The following is an 18,565-nucleotide window of genomic DNA, read 5'->3' as shown; positions in this document are numbered from 1 at the left end:
TTTTTTTTTTTTTAGGTTTTTGCAAGGCAAACGGGGTTAAGTGGCTTGCCCAAGGCCACACAGCTAGGTCATTATTAAGTGTCTGAGGTCGGATTTGAACTCAGGTACTCCTGACTCCAGGGCCGGTGTTCTATCCACTGCACCACCTAGCTGCCCCTCAGTGCTTCTTTCAAATAATTTTCAGTTAACTTACATAATGATCTGAATAGTTCATAAAAAAAGAGAACCTTGAAATATCTAAGATCAAGTGATTAAATTTTTTTTTTAGTTTTTTTTTGCAAGGCAAATGGGGTTAAGTGACTTGCCCAAGGCCACACAGGTAATTATTAAGTGTCTGAGGCTGGATTTGAACTCAGGTACTCCTGACTCCAGGGCCGGTGCTCTATTCACTATGCCACCTAGCTGCTCATCAAGTGATTAAATTTAAAGCATAACAATAGGGTGGAGAATAGTGAAAATTTTTCCCCCAAAGAAACCTATTGCATGAAAGATCACCCAGTATCTGGAATCCTACAAATACATAAATAATATAGGCTGCATTTGTGTCTCCGAAATGACTTTTAGAGATTCTTAATTTGTATGTTGTGTTTATATCTTCTACTGATGTCAAATATTTGTATCTATGTGTTTTTGTCTATGTGATTCAATAAATCCCACTTCATCCTTCACAGTGGTCCCCAAAAGAATCTCCAAATGTCAGTCCCAAAATCAAATCATCAATCCAATCCTGTGATTCTTAGTCAGATTTAGTCAAAATAAACTGTTTAATTAGTACTGTAATTAGTGCTTTAATTAGTGCTCTGTAAAGACATGATTACCTGAAAGACTCAGATTACTTTATGAAAATACAAAAAGTAGGACTTTGGAAAGAGGGAATCAAAGAAATATTTCTTTTTATGTGGTCAAGAAATCGTTTTAATATTATCTGTTCAAAAATGGAATTGTTTAGAAATATACTAGTATTTTTGAAAAAAGAGAAATACACCAGCAAATATACTATAATTATATAAAAAAATCAAGGAGCTTGATTTGTGCCCCAGGGAGAATTTGTGCAGGTTCATTGAAGAAAAGATGATCTGGAGAGGAAGATGGAAATGCAGGAAGAAAATTTCCATTGAGAAATAGATCATCTTTGCCTTACAAAATGCAAATCCTTTCTTTTAAATATCTTCCATAGAAGATGTCTGAAATCATCATGGCCTTAGTACATCTAACTTTCAACATTCACTCTTATTAAGTAACATGTTCTCCCTTTCTGTATTGGAAACACAAACTCCAAGATCCATGTTCAATCTGAACTGTGGCCTGAATTCAAGAAGACAAGCCATCTGCTGCTTTGATTGTCCCCCACTGACCTAGGAGCTCCCTGAGAGCTGGACTGTTCTTGGTCTTTCTTTGTATCCCCAGTCCTTGCCAGAGACACCATAGCCACCCAATAAACACTGACTGACTGACACTAGGCAGCTATAGGTCCTTCAGTGCTTGCATTATCTCTCTGGAGGATCGTTCCTAGAAGAGGCTGAGTGAAATTGCTGTTTGGTCTGATCTCCATCAGGACCACAGGGTCTTATCTATCTAAGGCCAGGGACAAATTGGGGCCAGAGGCAGTGACCCAGGAGTGGGGACCTCAATGATCTTTTCAGACAGATTTCTCCTAATCTCCTTCATGGAGTCTGAGGACAGTTGATAACTCCCAAAAAAATCAACATTCCACCCCACCTTGATGTTATATGTACCCAGCATACAGTTCCCCCCCATACTACCACATCTTCGAACCCACAGCTTTGGGGGCGGCTAGTTGGCACAGTGGATAGAGCACCAGCCTGGAGTCAGGAGTACCTAAGTTCAAATCCGACCTCAGACACTTAATTACCTAGTTGTGTAACCTTAGGCAAAGTCACTTAACCCCATTGCCTAGCAAAAAAAAAAAAAAAGAATCCACAGCTTTGGACAAGGTTCAACTCAAAGGGGGTTTCCTAAAGGAAACTTTTCCTGATTTCCCCATTTGCTAATTCTGCTTGTCTCTGTCTGTCTTTACCCCTTTCTCCCTTCCTCCATGTCTATCTCTCTCTCCATCCCTCTTGCTGACTCCTCCTATTTCTCCCAGTCTCCCTCTCCCCCTCTCTCCTTCTTTCCTTTCTCAATGCTTCTCTGTCTCTCTCACTGTCTCTCTGTCTCTGTCTCTGTCTCTCAATTACTTTGTCCTTTGTAGCTCTTTTATATAATATACTCACTGGTGGAATGGAAGTTCCTTGAGTTTGGAGACTCTTTCACTTGTGAGCTTTTTATCCTGAGCCCCCACCCAACACAGCATCACCTGAGCCCAGGTGAGTTGTTCCTCCCCCCTGTCACTTCCAAGGATCTGCTTCAGTTCTTTCTCTTCTCCCTTCTCCTTCTCTACTTTACCTGGCCTCCTTCCATTTCCCTGCCAGCTTCTTCTTCACCTTTTGTCTCTTTCCTCCTGGCCTTGCTATTGCCCCTATTGCACGAAAAACTTTTGGGACCTCTGAGGAACCGAGCTAAGATATAATAGCAGAATTCTCTCTCAAGATAGAATTGTTCAGTGGAAACTAGGTCTAATCCAACTCGGTCATTGCTGTGCCAGATTCTCAGGGCCAAGATCAGGAGGAGGCTGTAAGCATCAGCCTTTGGAGAAACAGTCATTCCTGGACCAATTGGGATCCATCTTCCAAAGTCCATGTACGTGAAGAGGGCAGACAGATTCTAAATGGCAAGGGAAGAGGGAGGGCCAAGAGGAGCAATGTAAATGTTGAATGTAGATCCCTGCCCTTCCTTATTTTGAAGTAAGGAAGGATGTGCCTCTTTCTCTTCCAGAGATAGGCCCTGGCTCTAATTTCTGGTTTCTAAGCACTCTCCTATCATATCTCCCTTGAGGTTTCCTATTCCTTTAAAAACACAATTGAGAAGCAATGCAAAAAACAAGTCTTAGAATATAAAAAAAGAATTTATTAGTAAGCAAATTGCACCAGCATTCCCCTGATTTAACCCAAAATCTCATGTCCTTTGCATATAAACAAGCAAAGTGAATGTGGGAAACATCACCACCTGGAGAGAGACTGGGGTCTTAGCTCTCTAGCCCAAGTCTAAAATTCAGTAAGAGTTGAATGTAACAAAGAAATAATTGACTCTATTTCACCAGAAATAGCATCAGCATTCACCCCCCCCCAACCATCATCAGGTCACCCAATGATAGCGAGGGGTGGGGTGGAGGGGTAAATGCTCCTTAGAGATGATTTTTCTCAGTAACCCTCCATTAGGCTGAGCCAAGGACGAACATAGGAAATTCATGACCCATGTAGAAGAAATGTTTACTTTGAAAGGAACAAACATTTTCTGCCTCTCCATCTGAATCTGGAACTTGCAGAACCTTGGATCACATTGACTCTCTAATGGGATGGTGATGTCTAAAACCCGCAAAAGGAAGCCCACCTCATCTTCTAAACAGAGGGCTCCAGTTCCTCATAGTTTGACTCAGAAAATGGTGTCCTGAAGCTGGAATTGATATGGCGACCATGTGGTAGGAATAGGACACTCTGGAAAGAGGTAAAAGGAACTTGGTCAGACATGTCCCTCTGCCTCCAACCCTCCAGGACCTTATGAGGGCTGTCTACTTCAGCAAAGATGTTCCCTTGTCACCACCCACCATCTGGCCTCTCCCAAAGAATCCCTGCTTGGCGTGGTGGGAAAGGCACTCACCCCACCAGAGTCCCCTGACAGTCTCCTCCATTCAAAGAGGGCCACAAACACGGCACTGCATAACTCCAGGCCACTGAAGATCAACATCACAGACAGTGTTCCCTGTGAACACAGGAAGGATGGTTTTGGGGTCTTGGCCTTTCCTGAGACAAGGAATTTTGGGTTCCTTTGGGCAATGACCTTAATGACAAAATCCATGGAGCATTCACCCAAGAATCATGGACTTCCAGGGAGCAAAACAGAGGCCCCAGTGAATCCTTATCTGCCATTCATTTTCCTTCAGGTTGGCATAACCAAGGCCTTGAGTTATTCACAATTATATTCACTTTCCTAACAGACACAGTCTTGGAAAAGTGGGCCCCTTAGAAACAGGGACTATATGCTGATCATTTCCATGGAATCAGTTGACTTTGGGGCCCAAATGACTTCTTTGGGCTTCTCTATAATGCTGAACAAACAAAATACAGTATGGCAGAAGATTTTCGTCCCTCAGTGGATGTATTCACAGAAGGCCCAGAATGCAATCCCAGAAGTTAATGAAACATCAAATGACCTATACAGAATGCATCTGAAACTGAACCCTTTTTTGACCTATAATTTTTCTTCTGATTAAGGTGAAGAAAACAAATTAGTCTTATCTAAGGGAAATTTTAAGTTCCTTAAGGCTATTCAGATTTGGAATAGCTGTGTAGGGAGGCTTCTGAGAATGTTTTTCTCTCTCTTCCCACCCTCCCACTTTCATTGCACCTAGTTGCATCTACCATATGATGCTGGGGTGAGTCCCATCCACCATTGCCAGCTGGAGGCTGAATGTGGGTTTCCAGTTGGAGGGAATATTTCTCTCCTCCTTCCATCACATTGTTCAGGTAGGTTTGAGAAAAGCTATAGAGAGAGAAAGTCTTTCCAGGCCCTTCATATGTCTATCCAGGCCAAGGTCACAGTGTACTCTAAATTTTTTCCCACTTTCCCCACTGACACTATGTATATTTGTGGGAGAGTATCTCCTACACTAATGAAGGAAATATTTTGGAACTATCATCCTTGCTGTGTTATTTGAATAAATGCCTTTGAGTGGATATAATAGGATGTCTCCTGATTGGCAGTTAATAGGAAGCAAACTGGGGGCCTCGACCATGTGTATTATTAGAATTAACTACCCATAGGTTACTACTAGAACCCAAGGTAGCAGTCCACTTTGAGGTACTTAGTCTAAGAGATTGAATGGAAGGTGGGCAGTGTTTCCAAAGGAAACAGCTTATATGGCTGCTCCCAACCATGCTTTGAAATGTTTGGTCTGAGGAATCAGGGGCTCTCAACCATGAAAATTCACTGGTAAACTGAGGTGGTGTGCAATGGAATATTGGCTTGGGAACCAATGAATGCCCCTCCAATATGCTTCAGAGAATGGGTACTAAGGAAAGTGAAGAGCTCTCAAGGAGCCAAACCTATAAGAGGGGATGAATGGACTTATGGAACCTCCATTAGACTGGGGGAGGGGCTAACATGAAGGGTTTGTCAAGCCAGGACAGTGACTTATCATTGAGAATTGCTGGGGACAATGAGGACTGGAGTGACTCTCTCCTCCTCCCTTCCCCTCTCCCAGCCTCTTCCCTTCATCCCTTCCCTTCTCACACCCCTAAGCCCAACTTTCTATGTTCTCTGAGGATCTAGTTCCTCAGTCCTAACCCAAGGCCTGGAAAGGAGGAGATCTCAGAGCCTAGTCTATTCCATATGCCAGACCTGCCTCCCCATAGAATGGCTCTTTTGATTATAAGATTTCCCAACTCCAGGGCTTTCTTTCTTTCTTCCCTCTTTGTAAACCTTTGAACTTTCCTCAGAATCTACCAGACTAGGGGTCTCCCCAGCATTGGTAGCACCTCTTGTCATCAACAAGAATTCCAGAAATAGAAAAAACAATCACTGAGAAAATTGGACACTGGATCCGAAAATACTTACAGTGAGGGCAGAGCTGGCTATTTGGCATGGCCAGTCACTGAGGTAGTGATGGTGGTAAAGATCATAGTCTTGTCTTTCTTGGTTTAAATGGTTGATTTGTTCAATGCAATGAGCTAGATCCTTGTGCAGCTCAGGCAGGACGACTGAAAACAAGAGGATCCCAGCTGTGGCCTCAACACCACTGATCATGTTTGCAGCCAGGCTGGCACGATTCTGAAGGAGAAAGTCCTGAGTGACCCACCTGGGAGCCAGGAAGATGGCAGAGAGATGGCAGCCTGAGCTCACAGCTGGAACACACCCTGGAAACCCTCAAATCTCTCCCTCACCCTGAAGAGGAGAGAGGGGGAAAGGGATGGTGCCTCCTCAAATGTTACTATCTGTGTCTCTGTCTGTCTGACTCTGTCTGTCTGTCTCTCTCTCTGTGTCTCTATCTCTCTCTGTCTCTGTCTCTCCCCTCCTCCTTCTCCTCCTCTTTCTTCTCCTCCTTTTCTTCCTCTTCTCCTCTTTCACCTCCTTCTGAAGTCTAGTATGGTCCTACTATGCCCCACCATGTCCTCTGGGTTGGGGAGACAAATTCACATAGAAGAAACGAATTGACCTTGAAAAATACAAATTAACATTATCTGTGTTTTGTCACTAGATATTTTGTTAAACATTTCCCAATTTTGTCTTGTTTTTTTTTTAGGTTTTTGCAAGGCAAATGAGGTTAAGTGGCTTGCCCAAGGCCACACAGCTAGGTAATTATTAAGTGTCTGAGACTAGATTTGAACCCAGGTACTCCTGACTCCAAGGCCGGTGCTTTATCCACTATGCCACCTAGCCACCCCTCCAATTTTGTCTTAATCTGATTCTAGCTGTGTGGGGCACAAGGACCCTAAGTTTGAGAACTTTGGCTTTCACCCAAGTGGGCCCCAGGAATCTCCCAGAAGCACAGGTCCTCAGAACAAGACCATTTGTCTGACCATCTAGGCTGAGAAGTCTTCTCTCTCAACACATCTAACTAGTTATTTATCATACACTGTTAACATTCTTTCCTTTCCAATGCAGTCCATTCTATTTTGGGACAGCTTTAATTATTAAGAAATTCTTTCTTTCAACTAGATAAATCTTCTTCTTTCCAAGTCCCCTGCTTCTGACTCCTCCATTTCTCCTGCCTAGCTCAAAACCCCTCTCCTACCCTTTCCCAGGAGCCTCTTCCCAAAAGAAGGGAGAGAGAATAACCAGGTCATTCTCTGTCCTAGTGTGGTTTCTCTCCACTTGTTGGAAATCCTGAAAAGACCTTGCCTCAAGGGTGGCTCTTGGGACTTGCCTCAGAAGACCAAGGTACTGAGGTCCAAAGTGCTCCATGAAGGGCTGTCTGTGCATTGGAAGGAGAGAGGACGAGAAAACCCTTGGGTTTTCTAGACCAATATGTTCCTGTGTTACCTTCAGGAATGATGGCCTCTTTCTGTACTAAGTTCTAAAGCCAAGGAATCATTGAGTTTCTGGCCTCTCATTTTATAGATGAAGAAGCTGGAACCCAGAAGTGGAGGGAAATGGCCATGCCCAAGCTAAGTGCACCACTCCATGCCTGGAAGACTTGCCTTGCTGTGCGAGGCTGATGGGACTAGTAGCTGGCTCTCCCTGTCCTCAGATACCTATGATACTCACCAAGGATTTCGTCTTTTCCCTTTCTGATGCTATAGAGAGTGAGCCAGAAATGATAAACTGTAAAGGAGAACAGAAAAGGTCAGTTCCAAGGGGTCACTTGGCCAGGGATGCTCCCATTTGCTAAGGGGACACAATTTTCTACAAATTTATCTGCTGCCTGAAAGCAGATACCTTCTGCAGCCGTGATCATCATTTTGTCCAAATACTTTTGTCTGACTGAATGGGACAAAAATTGCCAAATACACAGAAACTCAGGTAGAAAAGGCCTTCAGTGGCCTTCTAGCTCAATTCATGCTTCAGTGAGGCCAGACTTGGCTTGAGTCAGCCTTGCCTCCCAACAGAAGGGAAAAGAGAAAGCTCCAGTCAGAGCTATGCACCATCCTAGTAACCAGAAGGGGTTTGGAAGGGAAAAGCTTGGATTGTGTTCAGGGCTTAAAAGTGGGCACCTTATGGACAAGGAGGGCTTTGCCCACGATTTAAAAAAGTGAGTATGGGGAGAGGTGGGGTGAATAGGAAGCAATGGGGCGAACATGCTGAGTCCTGAAGGGAATGGCCCACATGGGGCAGAAGAGTCTGACCAAGACAAGGGAGCCACAGGAAAACCCATGAGGCAGAAGGGAGTAGGGAACTTGGGCCCTCATCACCCTTCCTGTATCTAGCCTCAGACCTCCACAAAACCCCTTCTGCACAGCCAAGATGTCTTCCTAGGACAGAGGACTGAGAAGGGTTCATCTTCTGCTAATAAACTTTGAATGACTCCCCATTACTTGCAGGGCAGATCTTCTGTCTTTTCTGGAACATGGACCCCTTGGGTAATGTCTGCTGAAACATTGTCTGCTCTGAATTCTAGTTTTCGAATGCGTGAAAGGGTGAACCAGGAACCCAGTTCGTGAAAAGCAATTATCGGGTTAGTAACCCTTGCTCTGTGCACACTCCTCAGTTTAGAACATTTAACCAACCCAATCTGGTGCCAACCTACCTTTCCAGTCTTGTTCACCTTCCTCTGAAGCAATATGGCTCAGGAGGAGGAGGGTTGAGTTTAGAGTCAAAGGGCCTGGGTTCAGATCTTCCCATAGCCAGTGACCACCTGTTTTATTTGGGATAAATGGGAGAGCCTCCAGGACTCAGCTCCAGTCCCCCTATCCCATAGCTCTAGTCTCAGATCCTGAGACAGTCTCATTGCTCACTCCCCCCTCTAACCAAATTAAGTCATCCTTTGGGGCCCAGACTCTACTCCCAGGGCTGGATGGCCTTCCCTCCAGGGTAGCCGACTCCCTAAAGTCCTTCCCGATGCCCACAGCAGGAAGGACCAGCCTCCAGCCCCTCTCCCCTGGCTCCCTCTTCTTCTGTGACCTGGGTCACCTTGGGGCATACTTGTTCAGGTGCCACAGACCCTCAGGAACCCCCAAGCCTCAGGAAAATAAAGAATGTCCTTTTTTGTCACCTTTCCCATTCCTGGAATCTAGCCTGGGGGCCCACATATAGTAAATAGGTCTAGTCTGGGGGCCCACATACAGGAAATAGGCCATGAATATATGTTACACAGATTTGAGTTGAAAGGCAGCAAGAAAAGAAACCAGGCAGCCAAAGCAGGGACCCCTGAAGATCACATGAGAAGCTGGGCAGGAATTAATAAAGGGAGCAGTAGGGAACCCCTAGAGGTTGAGCAGCAGTAGAGTGGTCTGGATAAAAATAGCTTCAACCAGACCGTCGTGAGGCAGTTACTGAAGTCCAGGTCTAAGATACAGGGCAGGGGACAAAGAGAAACTAGAGGGCTGAGCTTAGAATCAGGAAGACTCATCTTCATGAGTTCAAATATGGCCTCAGATGCTCCCTCACTATGTGACCCTGGGCATGTCACTTAACTCTGTTTGTCTTTGTTTAATCAACTGTAGAAGGAAAAAGGAAACCAATCTGGTATCTCTGCCAAGAAAACCCCAAATAGGACCATGGAAAGTCAGACACAATTGGATAATAAAAGGAAATGAATAGACCTGAACATCAGAATACAGAAAGAGTTGCCGGACTTAGGTATACTTTCTTATCAAAAAATGAGCAGATTTTCTAGAACCATATTGGTTCCCCTGACTTTAACAAATTTTGAAATAAAATATATCTTCTTAATGACTAGGGGAGAGAGTGAAGGGAAGGAAAAAATTTGGAACTGAAAATAAAATAATTAAATTTTAAAGATTCTATAAATCAAGTTAGTAGGTCACCTTCTGTCAGGTGTTCTCCTCCCCCAAAGTCTTTAAGATATAGAATGAGACTCAGTCCCCCAGTGCCTCCTGAAAAGTCCCAATATGTTAGGGAAACAGTTGGACAGAGAGAAAGGTATCCTCAAGGCTTGCCTTCCTCTTAAATGAGTCACCTGGAGGAAATCCTGGAGAAGCTACTACTTACCGACACGCTGCCTATAAATGGGTAGCCAGACTTAACGATTTTAGAATAGGAAGGCTGGAAGGATTCATTGTGCAAGCACGCCAAAATGATCCCCACACTCAAAATCATCAAGCCAGTCAAGATCTGGATGGTCTGAACAGAAAGAAAAATAAATGGAAAGTTTTTTGGACAGATTCATTTTTCTTCTCAAGGGACAGAGAGAATCTCACCCGGAAACCCCCAATAAGTCAACACAATGACTAAGATTCTTAACATGAATTTTAAAAAAGTAGTATTATTTAAATTACATTTCAATTTAATTAGTTTCCTTTGTAATTCTATGTCTTTTATTTTTTGAATCTAAAAACAGGATTCTGAGGAATTCTCAAGTTTCACTACACTATATACCAGGGGTTCCTGACAAAAATAGTTTGGAAGTCCCAACCTTGACAAAGTTTGATTAAAACAGGGGATCCAAGATACCATGCTGGATGGCCTGCCCTCCAGGGTGGCCCACTCCCTAAAGTCCTTCCTGATGCCCGAGAGGTGATCCATCTGAAGCCACAGCTCAATTCTGCTCTGATAACAATTCCCATGCTCATTCACCAACCTTCTACAAAGCCCCCAATGTATCTGCTACCTGAAAGCAGATACCTTCTGCAGCCATGATCACCATTTTGCCCAAATATTTTTGTCTGACTGAATGGGACAAAAATTGCCAAACACACAGAATCTCAGGCAGGAAAGGCCTTCAGTGGCAGTCTAGTTCAATTCACCCTTCAGTGAAAATAAAAGATTCCTCATGACACCCACTGTTCAAGAGGTCAACCAATCCTCAACTAAGACTTCCCCTCACTTTGGACCTTTATAGCTCCCGAACAAACCATATTTAAATTGATCCTTTTGCTGCTTCTCCCCATCTTCTTTTTTAATGCCCACTGAGGTCAAACCAAACAAGACTAACCCCCTTTTCACATCCTTTCAGATAACTTATCAGTAGCTATTACAGGTGTTCTCAAGAAATATCAACATTTCTATCAAGAGTTTAGGCTCCAACTTATCAATGTCCTTCCCAAAATGTGTCACTCTGAACTGACAATAAGACCTTAGCTTTGGTCTGGCCAAGGCAGAGATCAGGGCTGAAATCCAAAGATATGCTAGTAACCGTTTAACAACCAACCCTCCAGGGCAGAAAAGTGTATATGGAAGACACTCTGAAGTTTAAATGACCTTTTTAATATTTTTTCCATCACTTTCCTAAATCTAGAAAATCAATAATACAAAAAGAACAAATTTTCATTTGTAATGTTTGGCAATATTGCAGGTGCACTTAAAATAGAACAATCAGTAGGCACAAGTCATCAGAGCTGTTCTAGGGCACCCTCCTTCCATCTCCTTGATCCTTAGACACTGTGTATTAAAAGAGCCTTGGCTTCCAGGACTGCAAGATTGTGTTTCCATTGTAGTCATTTCTGGTCAGACCGCATCTGGGCAACAGGGCTCAGTTCCTTGGGCCACCTACATCCAAGGTCATGGCTCTTCATCTCCCCCTTGTTCAAGCACTATCCCAGATGAAAGAGATACACAATGGGGAAGTGGAAAACAATCATGCATTGTAAGATGTGCCTCCCTTCTGTTTTCTAATATGGTGAGGTCTCCAGTCACATATCCTCATGAAAGGAGTTGGAAGGGCTTTCATAACCAGTGGGTGTGATAGTGAGGAAGGAAAGATTGTATAACTTTTCCTGAAATTCTTTTTCTGCAAGGGGCCTGGATGAGGAAGTTGGGCCTTTCTCTGAAATGCTGCCCCAATACCTGCAAAGCTGTCACAATTTTCAGTTCCCTAGGTCTGAGAAGCACAGGCTAAAGGTTCCTCCTCCTCTCCCCTCACCCCCAAATCTACCAGTTGTTCCTGGAGCTCAGCTAAAGGATCTCCAAGCCTATGGTAGAATAAAAACTTGAGATGTGGTTGGCTTCTCCCAGACTCTCTTTAAAAGAAGGGGAACTTACCCCAAGAGCTTTGGACTCCTCTTTAAGCCTTTTTCCAAGGTTGTTGTTTGCTTCAGAGTTAGATGCAGGCTGTTCCATCTGGGGGATACTGATTCCATTGGGGGTTACAATCATGAACATGCCAGAAGGTACAGCTTGGGAAGTCATGTTGTCTCACCTGGTGCTGGAAGAGATAGCAAGGGGCGGGGCGGGGGGGGGGGGGGGGTCCAGACTACTACATGAGCCTCGGGCTTCCCATCTGGCATTCTCCCAGGGGAATCTGGGAGAACTTGTCATTTGGAAAGTGGGAGAAGAGAGTGGAGGTAAGCATGGAACCTGCCATGGAACCTTCTCTTTGACAAAGAATGGCCCTTCTCCTTGTCAGGCCCACCCTCCACATGTGCCCTTAATCCCTCTTTCCCATCTCCCCAGTAGATAAGCATCCTTAATCCTGTCCCTTCTCACCTATTTACCAAACAAGGCAAGCAACTGAAGATTTGCAGAGTGTTCTACAAATAATAATGTCTTTTGATAGTTGAGCTAATCACAACCCTGGAAGGTTGATGCCATTATTATTCCCACTTTACAGATGAGGAAAATGAGGCAGACAAAGGTTGTGACTTGGTTAGAGACTTATAGTCAACTTGAGTCTTAAAACAAAAAATCCACTAGACTTTCTTATGATCTCAAGATATATGTGTCTTTTCGTGTATAGACAAATAGATGGATCCTGGAAAACCTTCTCTTTGCTCATTGTCTCTTCTATTGATCCTCTCACTACTCCAAAACTTTAAAATCTAGCTTCTGAGCTCATCATTCAAAAGAAACTGTTGTCTCCAATTACCTGTGACCAAATGAGAAGATATTTGTAAAGTATTCCAAAAAGGGTCTGACATTATATGTGCCCTCTGGATGAAAATGATGATGATCTCCGAATTGTCAGACCTCTTTTTCAGTCCTTTCTTCACCTCTCTGCTGCATTTAAGTGAATCCTCTTGTGTTTTAGATAAGTAGACTGAGGTCTTGGGAACCTCAAGGCAGTTCAACTGATCCCTCCAGTTTTACAGATGGGTAAGTTGAGGCCAAGTTGCCCAAGACCACATAGACTGTTGAAATCAGAAGTGAGATTCAAAGTCAGAATCTCTGAATCCAGAGCCAATGACCTTTCCATTTCATCATGCTTGGCTTGGAAGTCGTCAGAGGGGATTTAACTATCAGATTACCATACAAAGGGTTAAAGCATGGGGCCGCTAGGTGGTACATGGGGCGGCTAGGTAGTGCAATGGATAGAGCACTGGCCCTGGAGGCAGGAGTGCCTGGGTTGAAATCCAGCCTCAGACACTTAATAATTACCTAGCTGTGTGGCCTTGGGCAAGTCACATAACCCCATTGCCTTGCAAAAAAAAAAACCTAAAAAAGGGTAAAGCACTTGTAGATATTCTCCAAAGACACTGGATTATGAATTGATAGCAGGAAGGGAACCCAGGGATCAACATTCAGGTCAGCTCTCTCAGTTTACAGATGAGGAAACTAAGTGTTACAGAAGTTAAGGGACTTGTTTGATGTCACAGAGGAAAGAAATTGATGGGCTGAGACTTGAATTCATCCTTGTATCCAGAGCTCTTTGAGTCCAGAGTTCTTTCCCACTAAACCACACTGCCCTCCAAATACCCTCTTTCTGGTTCTGTGTTCTATGGTCTAAGTCCCCTTCAACTCTGACATTCTCCATCTGCTCTTGCCCAGCTAGGAAACTTTATCCATGGCCCAGTACCCCACAACTCTGGTGAGAAGATTCTGAGACTGCATGTTGAGGTTTTACAGAATCCATTATGAAAAGCTGAAGGTGTGGCAATGATAATGCTGAACAATGCTATTTCAGCAATGGCTGGCCTAAATCTCTATCTGGACACTTGTTTGGGCTGAACCACTGTAGATCCCTTTGCTTTCCTAATCTCACAAGCATGACAATCTATTTTGTTGTTTTGGGGTTTTTTTGAAACTTCTCCTGCCCTTGATTATGGCTCTTCCAGATAGTTTTCTCATCTGTAAAAGAGGGCTCATATTACTAATAAAACCCAGCTTATAGAGTTGCTGCAAGAATGGAATGAAATGATTTGAAAATCTAAGACTCTCAATACATGTCATCTATTACTATGACCTACTGTCATATGTACTCCCATCACCTTACCATTTCCCTATAATACTATAACCAAAGTTGGAATGGGACAGGTAGGGTAGGGCAGTGAACAGAAGTCTGGATTTACATCAGAGATCTTTGATTCAAATCCCAATTCATTCACTACCTGTGTGACTTTGGCCAAGTTAGTTAACCTCTCTGAGCCTCAGTTTCCCCATCCATGGCCTCTAGAATCTGTTCTACCTTAAAATCCATGTTCCTACGATTCCCTAGAATCACAATGAGGGATTCAATCAAGGAAAGAGGATCCATGACACCTACCTGCCCCTTCTTGCTGAGTTTCTGCAGAGATGTCTGTTAGTAGGTTAGGATGGTTTCCCTCTGCTGGGGAGATCTGGGGTCCGGAGATGGGGCCTCCCTCTGGGTGTACAAGTCCTCAGTAATGAATCCTTGGAGGCTTTCCTGTCCCTTCCTCTATCTGGTATTTACACTCACACAGGATGTGATGCTTGCAGCAGAAAAAGCTGATTTATGTAAAGGGTACATGCTTCCTTCTTCTGAACAGCACTGAATGTTGATAAACCCCTCAAAGAACAAACAGTGACTTTCATCCCTTGGATGAGATCACCAGAAGATACTCCCTCCCTTTTCTTGCAATCAGTTTTAGGCAAACTGGAGGCAATTGGACCTCTCTGCTGAAAGATTGAACCCTCATTTCTCTCCTTTGTCTCACTCCATGACTGGGACTTTGATTTGGATCTCCAGGCTCTAGAACAGTGTCTACATAGATATCAGGTGCTTCATAAATGCCTCTTTGATTGATTAATTGGTGAGCAGTTTTTCTTTCCATTTTGGCTAAATTTGAAGAAAATTACAGCACTTTTTTTTTAACTGGGCTTTGTTAAGTGCATTTTATTTTTCATTTTTTTCAGTCATGGTCCAAATATCCAAATACCTTGTTCTGATACCATCTTCTTGTTTTTAGGCTTTTGCAAGGCAAAAAGTGCCTTGTCCAAGGCCACACAGCCAGGTAAATATTAAGTGTATGAGGACAGATTTGAACTCAGGTCCTCTTGACTCCAGGGCCAGTGCTCTATCCACTGCACCACCTAGCCAACCCTGATACCATCTTCTTTAAGCTGATGCTTCAACCATGATTTCCTAATCTTTGACCTTACATTCTAGAATGTTTATAGGTGTATTATCTGTCTCTGCTTCAATTCCCAGAAAGTCAGATTCCCCCAGTTTCATGAGTTTTGAGATGTCCTGGATACATAAATTAGGAAGAAATCAGAAAAAATATCTGCCTTGGAACTCCTCAGCAGAGAGAATCAGTTATCAGAACTGCTCATCTCCTGTCCCTCTGGTCATTCCTGGCTGACCCCTCCCCTAATAACCCTCTCCCTGTTATCACTCCTTGGAAAAGAAGCTGCTTCAGATTGAAATGGCCCCCAAAGAGACTTATACACAAGGGAATACAGGTAAATATTTAACAACCAATTCCAAAAGAGTAGAGAAATCTACACAGGAGCCATGTTTAAGTTTAACTAGCATTACCAGCATTTTCTTCATCACTTTCTTAAGTTTAGACAGTCCACAAAACTAGAAATTCAGCCCTAATTTGTAGTGTTTGTCAATGCCAGAGGCATAACTGTTCATACCCCAAATTTATCCCAAATATGCTGGCTCTAGCATAGCCCTGCTCATACCTATAGGATGCCAACAGAAGAAAGTGAACAGGAAGAATGGCAAGGGATCTGAAGTCACATAGCAAAGGACCTTGATGCCATGTTCATCCTCAGTGAAAGTGTCTGATATTATGACTGAAAAAATCATGCTAAAAAGCATGGGAGCAAGGATGCGTTCTTGTTTCACTCCATTCATGACTGGGAAATCTCAAGAGAATTGTCCACTTTCCAAAACCCGGGTAAGTATGTGGTCATGAGACTGACAGACAATACTGATGAACTTCTCTGGGCAACCAAATTTTGACATAATTTTCCATAAGCCCTCATGATTGATGGAATCAAAGGCCTTGGTCAGATCTACTCCTGGCATTTTTCCTGGGGTTGTTGGACAGCAAACACCATATCAACTGTTCCTCCATCCTTTCTGAAGCCACACTGGCTCTCAGGGAGATAACCATCTTCCAGGTGAAGGATCAAACTATTGAGGAGTCTGGCAAGAATCCTCCAGGAATGACTAAAAGAAAAATATCCCTGTGATTGTCACAGGATAATTTATTCCCTTTACCTTTATAGAGCTGGACGATGGAAGCATCCTTGAATTCTCGGGGAATAATCTCTTCATGCCATATAACCTGGAAAATTTCAGCCAGCTTTTGGATGAGAAATGATCCGCCCATCTTGTAGATCTTAGCTGGAATAGAATCAGCACGGACATTCACTCAATTTCCAGTTCTTTGCCACTATGAACATAGTTGCTATGAATATTTTTGTACAAGTGATGTTTTACCCTTTTGCATGATCTTTTCAGAGTATAGACCCAGTAGTGGTATTTCTGGATTAAAGGGTATGCACATTTTTGTTGACCTTTGGGTGTAATTCCAAATTGCTCTCCAGAAAGATTGGGTAAGTTCTCAGCTCCACCAACAATGTATTAGTGTCCCATATTTCCCACATCACTTCCAACGGTGGTCATTGTCCTTTCTGGTCATATTGGCCAATTGTCTGCAGCTATTTTAAATGAAATTTATGTATCTATTCCTGGTCCATTTTGTTGGTAATATGTCGAAATGCAGATGATTTATGTGGATTTATTTTACATTCTGCAGTTTTGCTGAATTTGTTCATTGTTTTACCCAGGTTTTTAGTTTATTCTCTAGGATTCTCTAAGTAAAACATCTTATCATCAGCAAAATAGTGATATTTTTGATTTCCCATTTTTTCCCTCATTACCTATTCTAATTTCTTTAATTTCTTTTTCTTGTCATTGCTATAACTACCTTTTCTGGTATAATATCAAATAAACATTTCTAGTTTAGAGAGAGAAATGTGCATATTAGCATACTTCCTCATGCCCTTGTGTCTCTCTCTACAAAAGATCTAATGTAATATTTATCGAAATCTTGAATAAGGAATATGTCACGCCATGTGAAAATACAATTTTGAATTTACATTCTCCTCCATCAAATAGAATAACAACTACTTAATTTTTGCTGAACCTGTTCAGTTTCTTTCTTGTTGACTTATTTCCCTAAAGTATCTGAAGGGAGGAAAAATTCCATAATCCATTCTGAATGGGAAAAGAGACTGCTACTTTTAGATGGAAACCATTGTGCCAATCTCTTTCGGGGATGGGGAAGTCAAAGATTTTAACTAGAGAAAAGATACTTTTCTGATTGTTCTACATTTATCATTAAATTTGTTTCCCAGAAACCTTAGCCTGAAGGCAAAAGTCTGGAAGGAATTATAGGCTAGAAAAATTAATATTTTGGAAATAGCATTCAGTACATGGTCAGATCACCTATAATGGTGTGGATTAATAGGGACTGCTTCAGGGGAATTCTTGACTCTGGAATTCTCTCCTATGCTCCAGGAGCTGCCTCTATCCCATAGTCTTCTCTATGAAAACTCTTTCTCTGCCTGTGTGGCCAACCTGTAGGTGAACTCCTGGAAACTTCTATTTAAAGAAGTGCCTGAGTCAGTCAAGCTCTACATCCACTTCTCACTCTCCATTGTTCCTGTGTGGAACCTTCTCCCTCTACCCTTAGATTTCAGCTCCCTTTTATGATCTCTTATTGTACTCCATTAGAATATAAATTCCTTATTGGTAGGTTCTATCTCTTTGTTTATATTTGTATTCCTAGTGTTCCCTAGAGGCCATAGCACATAATATGAATTTAATAAATACTTAGTGACTTTTTGACTACAGTGTTAATTCATATTGCCATTTTGTTATACTGTGTTTATATTATGTAGACAATGTATTATATTGTATAAGTTTTCTCTTATGGATTCAGCTGCAGTTGTTCTACATCTGGCACAGTTTTTTCTATTCTCTCTCTCTCTCTCTCTCTCTCTCTCTCTCTCTCTCTCATTTTTGGCAGGGGGAGGGAGTTAGCTGGATGTGGGGGAAAAATCCAGTCCTCCATTTTGCTGATCTTATTCCCTGGAAGTCCACAATGTGTTTTTTTTGGGGGGTTTTTTTTTTTTTGGTATATCACAAGATGCTTCCTCCTTGGAGAGTCTTGTTTCCAACAACATGGGGAGAGCTGTTAGCCAGCCTCAGGTGTTCACTGGTTCCTGTTTCTTTTTTCTTTTCAATCACGTGCTTCTAACCCCAGCCTCTGATCACAATGTGGTTTATTCTATTTAGAGTTAGCTTTCCTAATGTGGTCTAGTCAATCTTTGCTTGTTTTTCCTTTTTTTCTACTTCCTTACCATCATCTAGAAACCAATCATTGTGGGATCTCTGAGAGATTTACTAAGACCAAAATCTAATCATATAGGAAAAGAAATTCTAAGTTTAGGCTAATGGATGTATTCCTTTTCTTTGGGTTTGCTCAGATAGGTCATGGGAAAATGTTGATTCTCTTTATTAACAAGACTAATAATATGGAAATTGATATTTCTTTGACCAGGCTTTGAGTGACCTAAGTCATATAACCCCCAAAGTAGCCCACTTCCCATTTGATTGACTAATATAAGAGCTGATTAGACATCCCTCAGGAACATTTCTTTGAAGGGCATCTGAGAGGATCAAATGACCATC

At 42.6% G+C, this 18,565-nt stretch overlaps 1 protein-coding gene across 2 annotated transcripts; it reads right to left on the bottom strand.

Moving 5' to 3' along the window:
* Nucleotides 1–2,947: 2,947 nt before the first annotated feature.
* On the bottom strand, nt 2,948–14,433 carry LOC141518971 (membrane-spanning 4-domains subfamily A member 6A-like). Of its 2 annotated transcripts, XM_074231395.1 has the most exons (8): nt 14,153–14,433; nt 12,539–12,800; nt 11,716–11,878; nt 9,727–9,858; nt 7,324–7,380; nt 5,674–5,886; nt 3,718–3,819; nt 2,948–3,554 (listed from the first exon to the last, which is right to left on the bottom strand). In XM_074231395.1, the coding sequence occupies exons 3-8, from the start codon at nt 11,860–11,862 to the stop codon at nt 3,459–3,461; spliced, it is 747 nt and encodes a 248-aa protein (XP_074087496.1). In that variant the 5' UTR covers nt 11,863–11,878; nt 12,539–12,800; nt 14,153–14,433; the 3' UTR covers nt 2,948–3,458. The 2 variants fall into 2 exon arrangements, with proteins under 2 accessions (XP_074087496.1, XP_074087495.1); XM_074231394.1 differs by lacking the exon at nt 12,539–12,800 and having other exon boundaries at nt 14,153–14,430.
* Between the last annotated feature and the right edge of the window lie 4,132 nt (nt 14,434–18,565).

The sequence above is a fragment of the Macrotis lagotis genome, chromosome 3, assembly GCF_037893015.1.
Source record: "Macrotis lagotis isolate mMagLag1 chromosome 3, bilby.v1.9.chrom.fasta, whole genome shotgun sequence".
In the NCBI taxonomy this organism is placed as follows: Eukaryota; Metazoa; Chordata; class Mammalia; order Peramelemorphia; family Peramelidae; genus Macrotis; species Macrotis lagotis.
Note: the sequence above shows the minus strand (reverse complement) of the source record. Positions and strands in the feature narration are given on the sequence as shown.